General features: G+C 42.1%; 1 protein-coding gene across 1 annotated transcript; it reads right to left on the bottom strand.

Moving 5' to 3' along the window:
- Positions 1-3020: 3020 nt before the first annotated feature.
- Positions 3021-9006, bottom strand: FGF21 (fibroblast growth factor 21). Its single transcript, XM_032237403.1, has 3 exons — positions 8432-9006; positions 7893-7996; positions 3021-4382 (listed from the first exon to the last, which is right to left on the bottom strand). Exons 1-3 carry the CDS (start codon positions 8673-8675, stop codon positions 4083-4085), a joined length of 648 nt encoding a protein of 215 aa, XP_032093294.1. The 5' UTR covers positions 8676-9006; the 3' UTR covers positions 3021-4082.
- Between the last annotated feature and the right edge of the window lie 3561 nt (positions 9007-12567).

The raw sequence follows: 12567 nt of genomic DNA, 5'->3' as shown, positions 1-12567 counted from the left end.
ACATCGACACCGAAAAAAACTGACTTGCAACCGCTCCTCAGAGTTACAACTGTTGCAGCTCCCCCTGGTCACAGGATCAAAATTTGGTCACGTGACAATTTGCATGTATTTATGACGCTTGTAGCATCCTGAGGTCATGTGATTGCCGTTTGTGATCTTCCCAGTTGGCTTTTGACAAGCAAAGGCAATGGGGAGGCCGGATTCACTTAACAACCACATGATTTGCTTGACAACTGCAGTGAGTCACTTAACAACCACAGCAAAAAAAGATTGTAACAGTAGCCTTATTTAGCATCAGACATTCCAGTCCCAAGCATGGTCGCAACAGGACTACCTCTATGCTTCTTGATATAAACAATTGGCCTAGTACAGGTAGTCCTTGACTTATGACCTCTGTTGCTAAGTGAGACATTTGTTAATTGGGTTTTTCCCCATTTTATGATCTTTCTTGCCACAGTTGTTAAGTGAATCGCTGCTACTGTTAAGTTACTAAATTGGCTTTTAAGTGAATCTGGTTTCCCCACTAACTTGGATTGTTAGAAGGTCACAAAAGGGGATCACATCACCCTGGGACACTGCAACCATCGTAAACATGAGACAGCTGCCAAGCATCCGAATTTTGATTACTTGACCATGGGGAGGCTGTAATGGTTGTAAGTGTGGAAAAACGATCATAAATTATTTTTTTTTCAGTAACTTGGAATGGCTACTGAATGAACTGTTGTAAGGCGAGGACTACATGTGCATGCCTGTGTGCACACTTGTACTTTTTTAAGGGTGCCTTTTACGGCTGGTATATGCACAAAGAGAAATTGCTGTCAAAGAGCATTCTTCTTTACAATTCTGGTAAGGTCCAGGGACACTAGAGCTTCCTCTTGACCTGGCATATGGCCGAAGGTCCTTCAGGTCCTCCTAGCAGCCAGGCATCGAAGGGATGGGTCAAAAAGACCATGATGGAGGCTGCAACCCCACCACCACCAAAGCCCACTTCTTTTTAATGCACAATCATAGCAGCCATCTTGACTTTTTTGACCACCCTCTCCCTGCAATTGCCCCTGTCTGGATGTGTGCTTCACTCTTACTTGCAAAGGAAGGAAGGAAGGAAGGAAGGAAGGAAGGAAGGAAGGAAAGAAAGAAGGAAGGAAGGAAGGAAGGAAAGAAAACCTGTGCCATCCAGTCAATGCTTTTGTAGCTACCATAGTTATACTAAGGGGTGTTTTAGAAAAGACCACAATGCTCTTTTGGATGGTGCTCCAGTCAGGATGTTGTCCAATCACCGATGGCTAAAAAGTTGCCCATTTTACAGGCCAACACTACCACAGTTCTTCTCCGGGGCACCTTCCCCCTTAGTACCCAAAGGAATGCAGTTGGATCCTGCATTTTGCTTCCCGATTCTGATCACTTTCACTTTCTTGGGAATTCCCGTCAGTTTATTTTGGGGAAACCAACCAACCTTTGATCCATTGGCAACAGGAATTGGCTCTTTGTCTAATATGGCTCCAGGATATTTCCCTTGGCAGATGCCAGCTTTCTGTACCACATGAGTTTTGGGATTAAGATTTATTAAATGCTAGTATTTTGCAACAGCTTCTAGCCTCATTTCTATCTGCAGAAAATATTCCTTGGCCCTATACAGACAATATAAATGGTGGCTGTTCTAAGCTCAGTGTTCTGACCCAGGCTTCCCAAGAGCCTGAAGCAAACTCCTTGTCCCGACAAAAACCGCTTTTATTAATTTATTGTGAATTCTGCTCATTCACATCCAGCACAGTCTTTCGAGGGAAGATGTACAGTCATAAACCTTATCTGGCTTGGCGATCTGACAGGCCAATATCTGCAAAACCTGGCAAGGAGTCTCGGAGAGTCACAAACCAATTAAGCGAACCACTTGTCTCCTGCAAACTCCACTCCCCTTTCGCTTCTCTTTTATTTCCTCTGGGAGGGGCCATTCATTGTCCACCTGTGGCCATATTCCCGAGTTGGCCCCTGTTCTTTAGCTGTGCCTTCATCTGGCAACTGTGTATGTCTACACTGAGAACAAGCAGGCTCCAGCTGTTTGTCTGCTTCACTGATGTCTGACTCTGAAGGCAGCTGATAAATGGCTTAGGGCTCTGGCCCCCTCTCTGCCTCCGACACAGAGCCCTCATCAGAGCTTTCTCCAGACTCCAGGACTGGCCCATGTTCCTCCCCAACCTCCTCACTGTCCGAATCTGCTGCCGGCTCTGCTGGCCGCTGGTGGGCCACAACCCTCAGTCTTGGTTTGGAAAGATGCCCCACCCCCACCCAGAGAGAACTAGCATTAGGCACTGGATTAGGAGCTGAGAGATCCAGCTTCAAGTCCAGCCCCAGCCCTTCAGTGGGTGACTTTGAGCCATTCTCAAGGTTGTTGTGGACGGAAAGGAGAAGAGGGAGAACTGTGCATGTCATCTTAAACTTCTGAATGGATGGAAATCCAGCAGATAAAGAAATGAAAGACTAAAGTGAACTGGGAATAATGGGGGCCTTTCGTGGAGGCTGGTAGGAAGCAATTTGGTGAAAGCAGCACCCACAAGGCTTACACCAGACATAAGGATTCTGAAACTACAATGAGTTGGAGGAGGATCAAACTCTGCGGTGGAATGATGGCCTTTGGACCTTAGATGTCATATCTTGTACAAGAGCCATTGGAAGCAGTATTGAGTTGATGGAATTGAATTCTGACTGATGACTTCTGAGTAACTCCAAAGTAGTAGGAACCCTGCCTGGGAGGGGTATCCACTGGAGTGAAGAGCGGTGTCAAAATGGTGGATATGATGGAAGCCCCGCCCCTTTTGAACATACCTGAAACACCAAAAGAGTTGAGGATTCTCTTGCACCATTGGAACGGACTGACTTTTTTGCCCTCCCTGCAAACACCCTCTTTTTTCTCACTAATTCCTGTTTGCCCAATGAAAACATTTCTAAGAATTAGCTTATTTGCCATCAATTAATTAATTCTTTTTCTTTCTTTTTTTTTAAAAAAGACTTTTATTTGTGTTCACATTAAAAATACACCATTCACACTTCAGCTCACTGATGGTTAAACGATGGTCACAATTAATAGCACAAGGAAACAGGTATTATTTAAAAAAAATTGTAGAAACAGAAAGAGAATACAACAATTTACAGATTTGTGTCAGTGAATTGTCAATAGGGCAACATGTTTGACCAGACACATCTGCTTTTGAAACACACAAAGCAGAGGCACATTCTTTTAATGACAATGCAATATAGCTTATAAATAAATAAACATTAATAATCAATGCATATGCTCCTTTGTTTTTCTTATTAGAGTTCTCTCTTTTAAGTGGTCCGATCGCTTACAGGCACAATACAAGCTTTTTTAAAAAAGGCAAATAAAAATGGGGCTGAATGGGGATTTCGGCCTCTTGATTCATAAACCGCATTGTGAGGGAGTCTTTGGGGGATCAAAAGAGTCAAGATGGCAGATGGAAGGCCTGCCTTGTCTTTACATGCAGCCCCACAACCTCTTTTGCATCCATTGCTATGGCTCATGAATTGATTTTTGCAGAAACAATACTCAAAAAAATACAGAAGGGAAGGATAAATAGATATCAGGCATAAAATCATGATCATATCTGCAATTCATATTTAAAATTCAGTTGGCTGGTCCTCGCCAGAAAGGGAAATAAATATGCAGGCAGAAAATATACACACATAAATGGTTGCATATAAATAACAATATATAAATATCTCTGCACAAAAGATTTTCACATTACGCCTTCCCTTCCTGCTTCCTTATCTAGCTTACTTCAATAAATAAATCTCATATAATATATAAGTTACTTAAATAGTTGGATAAATAGAAATAAAACCCTTGGAATTTTTCTTTTTTTAAGCCAGCAAGATTAACAATGGGAAACTGTGAAGCTGAAGTGATTCAGACAGAACAGGAATTCTGTGTCTGTCTTGGGATTTGGGAATCTCACAAAGCAATCGCATCCATCCCTCTCATCATTCTGCTCCTTTGCCCTGATCTGTCTTCCTCATGTTTACTCTTCATATTAATGCAGTAAAATAGAGATGTTTGAGCTGGTCCTGCTCTATCTGAAGGCAAAACTTGGGCTTCTCAAGTCCTGATTTTGACCCATTATGTTGAAGGGATCAGCCGACTCTATGTCATGTACCTGTTGAATGTATTCGTAGTCCATAATCATGGGTTCAAGGGGAACCTTGTTTACTAAAGGTAAGAACTGGGAGAAAGGGGGCAGCTGACGGTTCTGGGACAAATTCTCCATCATGCTGAGGCTCACGGGAAGATTGTAGGCCTCTGAATAGTACACGTTATAGCCATCTCGAAGAACCATCTCGCGGAAGTTACAGTCCTGTTCTGAGTAGGACAGCTGCAAAGGGAAGAGATCGCTTGGATTATTAGGTCTTCAAGAATGCAGAGCCTTAACAGACAGCCAAGAATAAAGAAACAAAAAGAACTTTCATTTATCTCTGATGAGGCTAGGCTTGAAGTTAGTTTATTGTTATCTGGCTCCTATAATTGCTTCCTACAGTATGTATTAAATTCTCTTGTGTCACATTAAAAAAAAATACAATCAAGCAGCAATTGCTACATCACAGATTTCGGATATCAGCAACCATTTGACATTACAACGGACTCTAAAAATGGGACTTTTGACCCCGTTCCAAATGTACCTGTCACATGATTGCAATTGGGTACTTGGCAACTAGCCTGCATTTATGTAGGGTGTTCAGCAAAAACTGGCCCAGAGCAAACAGGGTTTGCTTAACAACTGCTGCAAAAAGGGACATCAAATCAGGTCCAGTCACACACAGTGAACTGCTTTATGACTGTCATTATATATGATGGTAATTGCAGGCTCTATTATGGGCTTAACTCTAGGACACAGATGTCAAACTTGATCAGGTAATGTGACATGTCATGACATATCGTGACGTTTTTTGCCTTTGCAGAGCCAGGATGGGTGTGGCCTGCACATGATGCATCCGGCCCGCGGGCCACCAGTTTGACATCCCTGCTCTAGGACAACCTATTGCCAAGGGATTGCACAACAATTATCTGTGCAAATTGAGAATAGAATCAGATTGAGAATGGGATCGTACCAAATTGGTACGCTTGAAGGGAAAAATTTATCCAATCTTCTGCCATCACCTCTGTTATATGATGTCTTGTAGCTTCAGTTACCCAGGTACTTCCTACTGTTGCATTTTAAGCTAAGACAATAATTTCCATAGGTAATCTTTTCCAGTGTCAGACAATTCTTATCACCAAGAACTTTCTCGAGGCATCTAGTCAAACCTGGCTGTGCACAATTTTCGCCTACAGAATTAACTCGGAGAAATTCAAGGTCATATAATCCACAGGTATACGTAGTCCTCGACTTATGATCACTATTGAGCCCAAAATTTCTGTTCTTAAGTGGGACATATTTTAGGTGAATTTTGCCCCGTTTTACGAACTTTCTTGCCACCATTGTTACATGCATCACTGCAGTTGGTAAGTTAGTAACTTAAGTGAATTTGGCTTCCCCATTTACTTTGCTTGTCAGAAGGTGACAAAAACTGATCACATGACCTTGGGACACAGCAATGGTCATAAAGATGAACCAGTTGCCAAGCATCTGAATTTTGATCATGTGAACCATAGGGATGCTGCAAAGGACATAACTTTGAAAAACAGTCATAAGTCACGTTTTTCAGTCCCGTTGTAACTATGAACAGTCCTTAAACAAACTGCTGTAATTCAGCCCTATATACATTGCTGTTCCTAAGCTAGGCATTCAAGCGACACCAAAATACAAATTGATTCCAGCTAAAGAAATGCTATTTTCATTGCTCAGGGATTATATCAATATAAGTGAATGTAGCGTTATATGAGTGCAGTTTCCCCACTTAGGCTGGGAAGTTGGCTTGAACTCTGCAGTGTTAACATCTTTACCATTTGTTTATTTGCAACATTTATATCCTGAGTATCTGCCAAAAGTTTCTATTTCTATGCACTGCAGTCAATTTGTTGCAGCATACAAATTCAAATTTCAGAAGTCAAAAAAGTTCAGATTGCAATTTGCAACCTGTTTTATCCCCTTCGTTTTCATAAACACAATGATTCAAAATAATAAATATTTATTCAAATAGTTTTTCTCCCTTCACAAAGTATTTCTGTTTCACTGGCCCGGTAATTAAACGTTTAACTCAAAAACACACTCCCGTTATTATGAGTGTTTTTTACCTAGCTCTAGTTAGTAGCATGCTAAAAAACCCATGACCTGCTGGGTTATTGTTTCAGAGATAAATTCTAACCCTCAATATCTTCAGCAATGACAGACCTTATAATAATATATTTGAAAAGTTCTTAAAAATCTAGGGGGATATTCAGTGTTTCACCTCCTTTCAAAGGGGCCCGTGCTGAACTGCAGAACAGTCAAACATCAACACAGGAAAAGTTTTATGACATTTTGTTTGATGTCATAAAATGCTTCATGGCAATTTTTAGATCTTAAAATGTTATTTTTCCAAATTTCAGTTTCATACGAGTTCTAATCTGGGACGCATTCTAGAAGATAGCCCATTTCAGATAACTTGGTTGAAAAAGTTTTACTGCATAATGTATCATTTCATCCAATTAAGGGTTACAGAATGAGAGTTTTATTTTATATATAGATGCAGATAGTCCTCAACTTACAACCACTCATTGAGTGACCATTCAAAATTGCAATGACACTCAGAACTGACTTACAACTATCCCTTGAACTTACATCACTTGGCAACCAGTGTGCATTTCTGATGGTTGCAGGCAGGATCCTGGAGTCAACATTTGCGACTTTCCCAGCTGGCTTCTGGCAAGCAAAGTCAATGGGGAGGGAAGCCAGGTTTGCTTAATAACCACATGGTTCATTTAATGCAGTGATTCCCTCAACAACCATGTGAAAAAAATGTAATAAAATTGAGTGTGGCTTGCTTAACAAATACCTTGCTTAACAACTGAAATTCTGATCTCTGTTGTAGTTGTAATTCGAGACACTACCTATAACATACACATATGAGTATATGAAGGACCCCCTTTTTCTGATTATTATATATATATGACATAGTATTACTGTATGTCTCAGTTTTTATTTCTACTTAATTTCTTTTTTATATTGTGTTTCAACTGTTTTAATTGCTTTTATGAATCACCATCCAGAGTCACCAGTTTCAGAATAGGCAGCTATGCAAACTGAATGAATAAATGAATGTAAGGAACTGCAAACATAAAGGCTGCTATGACTTTAAAAAGAAGACAGACAGCTTCTTAATGGATGTCACCACATTTTAGTTTGTCCCTAGAAAGGTAGGCTTTTTATTATGATTTCAGAATATATTCACCAATCTATTAAGTTCCCTCAGCATCAAGAACATTAAAATGGTTCCAGTCTGCAAGAACAGTTTGCTTCTGATTTTAATGAAGTACTATCACATATTATTCTTGGTGTGTATGATTTTGAGGGTGCAAATTTAATTTGTGAAAGAAAACAACTCGGCTATTTCTAGAAAACACCTTTGCCGGTAACCGGTGCTTGAGTGTTCTGAACGGCAGACTTAAAATTTTTGCCATGTAATGTGTGAGATGATCCCCAAAAATGCATATTTTGGAAATGGATGAACTCATAATCAGACAGATGGATCTTTCAATGTATAGCTTTATTTTACTACATTGATCCTTCACTTTAAACCAATGTTTATTCTTTAGAAATTCCCAGATGTGTGGACTTCAATTCCCAGAATTCTCCAACCTGTAGGCTGGCTGGATAATTCTGGGAGGAAGTCCACACATCCAAAAACTCCCAAGATTGAGAAACATTGCTCTCGACACAGAGAATAACCCAGATAATTATACTTACTGAGCCATATAGATGTCCTTCAGAATCCATGCAAAGAAATCTAGAAGTTTTCGTAGCTAATATACGAATGATCCCCAACTTCACTGCTTTGATTTCCATCAAACCTGCAGATTGGTGGGGAAAAGAATGAAAATTACTTGTGAAAAATGAGAACTCTTTAGATTGTTTATAACCCTAATAGCCATCAACCTCTTCAGATCCTTTTCAGTCTTGATGTGTAACATCTGTAGAGTATAATATAATCTGTGGGCGGCCACCAGAACACCTTCTACGGTTCCTGTTTCTACTACTTGTTATATACTCTGAAAGTTTAATGTGACCATCTGCAGCGGAGGACAAAGTTAACATTTGTTTTACAGATAACACATGTGTTAAGAAGCTACGTGTTCTGAAATGTCCTCTTTCTGAAAAACCATTTTTCATGATCTATTACCCAATCCTTCCCCACAGAACCCAGCTGACTGTGCTCCAATTCCACATAGAGCTCTTGAAAAACTCATTTGGAGGAATCCAGAGTGATTAATTTCCCAAATACTCACTGAAGGCGTTCTGGTATTTGGCGCCACGCACCGTCCCATCTGAGAAGATCTCCAGGTGGAGCTGGGTCCGTTCATTGGCCGTGTAGAGATGGCGAAGCCGGACTTGCCCATCAAACTGGTACAGAGGGTTGGAATCTGGCACTGGGGAGGCCACAGTCCTGGGGACCAACACAGCCCAGAAGAGCAGGTTAATGGGAAGCAGGAAATAACCGCTGCGTTGGAGAAGAACTGAAACGGACAGCATCACTCAAGGATGGCGGATCCAGGCAAAATGTAGTTCTGGGATGGCAGAGATAGTCTTGCCCTCAGAAGAAATTCAAGGAGGAACTCAAGGTTCGAGTTTTGCCAGTCACTGGATTCTATTGTTTTGAGGAAAGACTATAGAGAATTCTGGATTCCTGCCCTTATTGGTCTCACCCAGGAATTATGTCCAGAATTCACAAAGAAATGCAGTCCAGAACTTCTGAAGGTTGTTATTGGGATGGGATCTGATCTTCCAGTCACCCAATCAATGGGAATAATCGGAATAAGGAGAGTGTCTTCCTTCTTGCTCTGTCTTGTGCCAAGTTTTGCTCCAAATCAGCAAACTCACCAATATATATACACACATGCTCTACAACGGAGGTAAACGACCTTCCCCTTGACTTTTGCCTTGCCTACAACTCTCCGCCCACTTCCATTTCCCCACACACACTCACCAGGTTCCCCAAGGGTGAGTCACGGGGTGCCTCTTGCTCCTACTGCTCCTAACATGGGGTCACGAGGAATGGATGCCAAAGTCTAAATATTATCATTCTGCAGCTGCTTTCAAGCTACCGACAGGAAAGGGTGATGTAACTTAGGGAATACAAGAAAATGATGGCCAGGAGGGGGGAGGGAAGAAAGGGGAGGGAAATGATGGAAAGGCTATGATTGCTTCAGCATCCTGGAACTGCTCTCTTAACTTTTCTAACCTGTCCTGTGATTCTATTAATCTTTCTAAATATGTGTGTCTCTTGACTCTGGACTCAAGCTGTTGTCAGCTGTAGGTGCAACCATACTCTGTCTCTGTGAAATTCTCCCCCAGCCCTTATTCTGCAGAAACAGATCTCATGCTTCAGATGCCAAAGACCCCTGGCTCAGTTCCTGAACATCCAGAGGTTTAGCAGAGCACAAATCCTGCTGCAAACTCTGGGAAGCAAAAGCAGTAGCATTTAGCACTTAGACTCATATACCATTCCATAAGGCTTTACAGCCCTACCTAAGCAGTTTACAATGTCAGTAGATTGCCTCCGGCAATCTGAGTCCTCGTTTTACTGACCTCGGAATGATGAAAGTCTGAGTCAACCTTGAGCCAGTCAGGATCGACAGTGAGCAGAGTCAGCCTGCAATATGGCATTGTAACAGAGGCGGGCTGCTCCTGGTTTTACTATGGTTCGCTTCGCGCACACTTTGCATGAGCAGAAAAATTTGCAGTGAACTGAGCACGGGCATGCACTACTAAGCAACATGGTGGCAACTGCAGCGGCAAGCAGAGAACCGGTTTGGGAGAGTGGGCAGCCTGGGTCGCTGCCAGTTCTGCAACCCAGGCCAAAATACCACTACCGGTTCAGCCGAACTGGGCCGAACCATGAGCAACCCACCTCTGCATTGTAACCACTGTGCCACCATGGCTGCACCTGGACAAGCCAGTTGCTGAAGACAGTGGTAGGTAGGTCAGAATCGACTTGTGGATCTCAAGTTGTTGGTCATTTAGTGCCACTGATCCTTAGATTGTGTCCCCACTTGAAGCTAACTTTGAGATCCTGAGAAATGAGTTATGAGTTATGAAAGTTTATTTATATGCCGCCCTTTTCCCTGGGGGGACTCAGGGCGGCTTACAACTCGAAGAGGGGGGGGGGGGACAAACATTTAACACGTAAAACAATACATAATTAAAAGCCCAACATTCATACCATTCGGGTGGGTTACAGTCTTTAGCCCCAGGCCTGACGAGATAGCCAGATTTTAAGGGCTGTGCGGAAAGTCTGGAGGGTGGTGAGGGTACGAATCTCCACGGGGAGATCGTTCCATAGGGTCGGAGCTGCCACCGAGAAGGCTCTCCTCCACGTAGTTGCCAGTCGGCATTGACCGGCAGATGGGACTCGGAGGAGGCCTAGTCTATGGGATCTAATCGGTCGCGTGGAGGTAATTGGCAGTAGGCGGTCTCTCAAGTACCCAGATCCACTACCATGAAGGGCTTTATGGGTGACAAGTAGCACCTTGAAGCGTATCCGGAGATCGACAGGTAGCCAGTGCAGCTCGCGGAGGATAGGTGTTATGTGGGTGAAGCGAGGTGCACCCACAATCGCTCGCGTGGCCGCATTCTTCTTTCTGAAAGAAAGAAGAAACAATGAAGTGGCTTCAGATATTCATCACAGCAGTTATAAGTAAAAATATGGTTTAATCCAGGAGTAGTCAACCTTTTTATACCTACCGCCCACTTTTGTATCTCTGTTAGTAGTAAAATTTTCTAACCACCCACCGGTTCCACAGTAAATGGTAATTTATAAAGTAGGGAAGTAACTTTACTTTATAAAATTTATAAAGCAGAGTTACAGCAAACCCCTACCACCCACCATGGAAGCTGGAACGCCACTAGTGGGCAGTAGGGACCAGGTTGACTACCACTGGTTTAAGCTCTAAAATTACATCATCTTAATCTTCTTTCTATAACGTATCCTACCTAATCATCCAAATCATAAATTTCATTTTTCATTTTTATGGAAAAAGCCCATAACAGGCTTCCAGTCACCAATAAATGTTGGTCATGATTTTTCTCTAGTCAAAGAAGTCAATTTATCCATTTCAGAAAAATCTATCAACTTCATCAACCTCCATAATAGGTAAAGGTAAAGGTTTCTTTCGCACATATGTGCTAGTTGTTCCCGACTCTAAGGGGCAGTGCTTATCTCCATTTCTAAGCCAAAAAGCCAGCGCTGTCCAAAGACACCTCCATGGTCATATGGCCAGCATAACTAAATGGCCTGAAGGCACACGGAATGCTGTTACCCTCCCACCAAAAGTGATTCCTATTTTTCTACTTGCATTTTTTACCTGCTTTTGAATTGCTAGGTTGGCAGAAGCTAGAACAAATAATAGGAGCTCACTCTGTTACACAGCGCTAGGCATTCGAACCACTGAACTGCCGACCTTTCTAATCAACAAGCTCAGCATCCTAGCCACTGAGCCACTGCGTCCCTTTCCTCCATAATAAGTGGTGTCAAATCATTCCATCTTTGTGCACATAATAATCTCTCCTACGTAACCATATTGAAATAAATATTATTCCCTTTGTTTATTATGACACTTTGCTGGGCAATCTCAAAGTACAAAATACCATTTAGATCCACTGTTGGCTGGATGGAAATGTCTACACCACTTTAATGTAGTACAGAATATGACATAAACGGATCCACCATGGCAATTTGATTTTAAAACCCTACATGGATCTGGATGACTAGAGATTACCTTTCCCAGGCAGATTTTTCTCATCTGAACAGCTACCAAGCTCCTAAGAACTCCCATTATTCCTGTTCTGTGTGTTCTTAATATTTATAACCGAACTACAATCATTTGGACAGAAAACTCTACTCAGAACAAAAGGAACCATAGATTATAACCATAGATGCAAACTAAACATTGCCATCTACTGGCTGAATAATTCTGTAGTTGTTGCAATAAAAAAATGCAATGTTGCAATACAAAATATATGGTATTTTGCTGGCTCTTACGGTTTGGGTGAACCGGTAGCAGCAGCTGCTGGAGGCTCCGCCCACCCACCCTGAGGTAATGCGCGACCTTCTACACATGCGAGGGCGCTCACATTTGCGAACCAGTAGCAAAAGTAAGGGAAGCCCACCATTGATTCTAACATGTATTCCACAACAGATAAGCACGCTTTGCTCCCTTCCCTGAAATTCTGTAATATGGTGGGAACACAGAAGTGGCTGCCTCTACCTTATGTAACACACCCTCTCCCTGGTGATTTTGCAGGCTCCCACTTTTTAGCTTTTAGGCCTGGCTTGAGGAGGAGATGAAGGCAACAATCCTCAAAATTGCAGGATTCTCAGAAACAATAATGGAAAATTAGTTATTTTCCTCATAATTGGCAGTAT

This window comes from Thamnophis elegans, chromosome Z (assembly GCF_009769535.1).
Source record: "Thamnophis elegans isolate rThaEle1 chromosome Z, rThaEle1.pri, whole genome shotgun sequence".
In the NCBI taxonomy this organism is placed as follows: domain Eukaryota; kingdom Metazoa; phylum Chordata; class Lepidosauria; order Squamata; family Colubridae; genus Thamnophis; species Thamnophis elegans.
This window is presented reverse-complemented; position numbering and strand designations above follow the sequence as displayed.

Excerpts from the sequence above, each read along its gene's own strand:
- FGF21 (XM_032237403.1), bottom strand. The coding sequence starts at position 8,675 with ATGCTGTCCGTTTCAGTTCTTCTCCAACGCAGCGGTTATTTCCTGCTT. Across the intron at positions 7,997-8,431 it reads CAAATACCAGAACGCCTTCA|GTTTGATGGAAATCAAAGCA; the intron begins GTGAGTATTTGG and ends ACCAATCTGCAG. Across the intron at positions 4,383-7,892 it reads AAGGACATCTATATGGCTCA|CTGTCCTACTCAGAACAGGA; the intron begins GTAAGTATAATT and ends TTCCCTTTGCAG.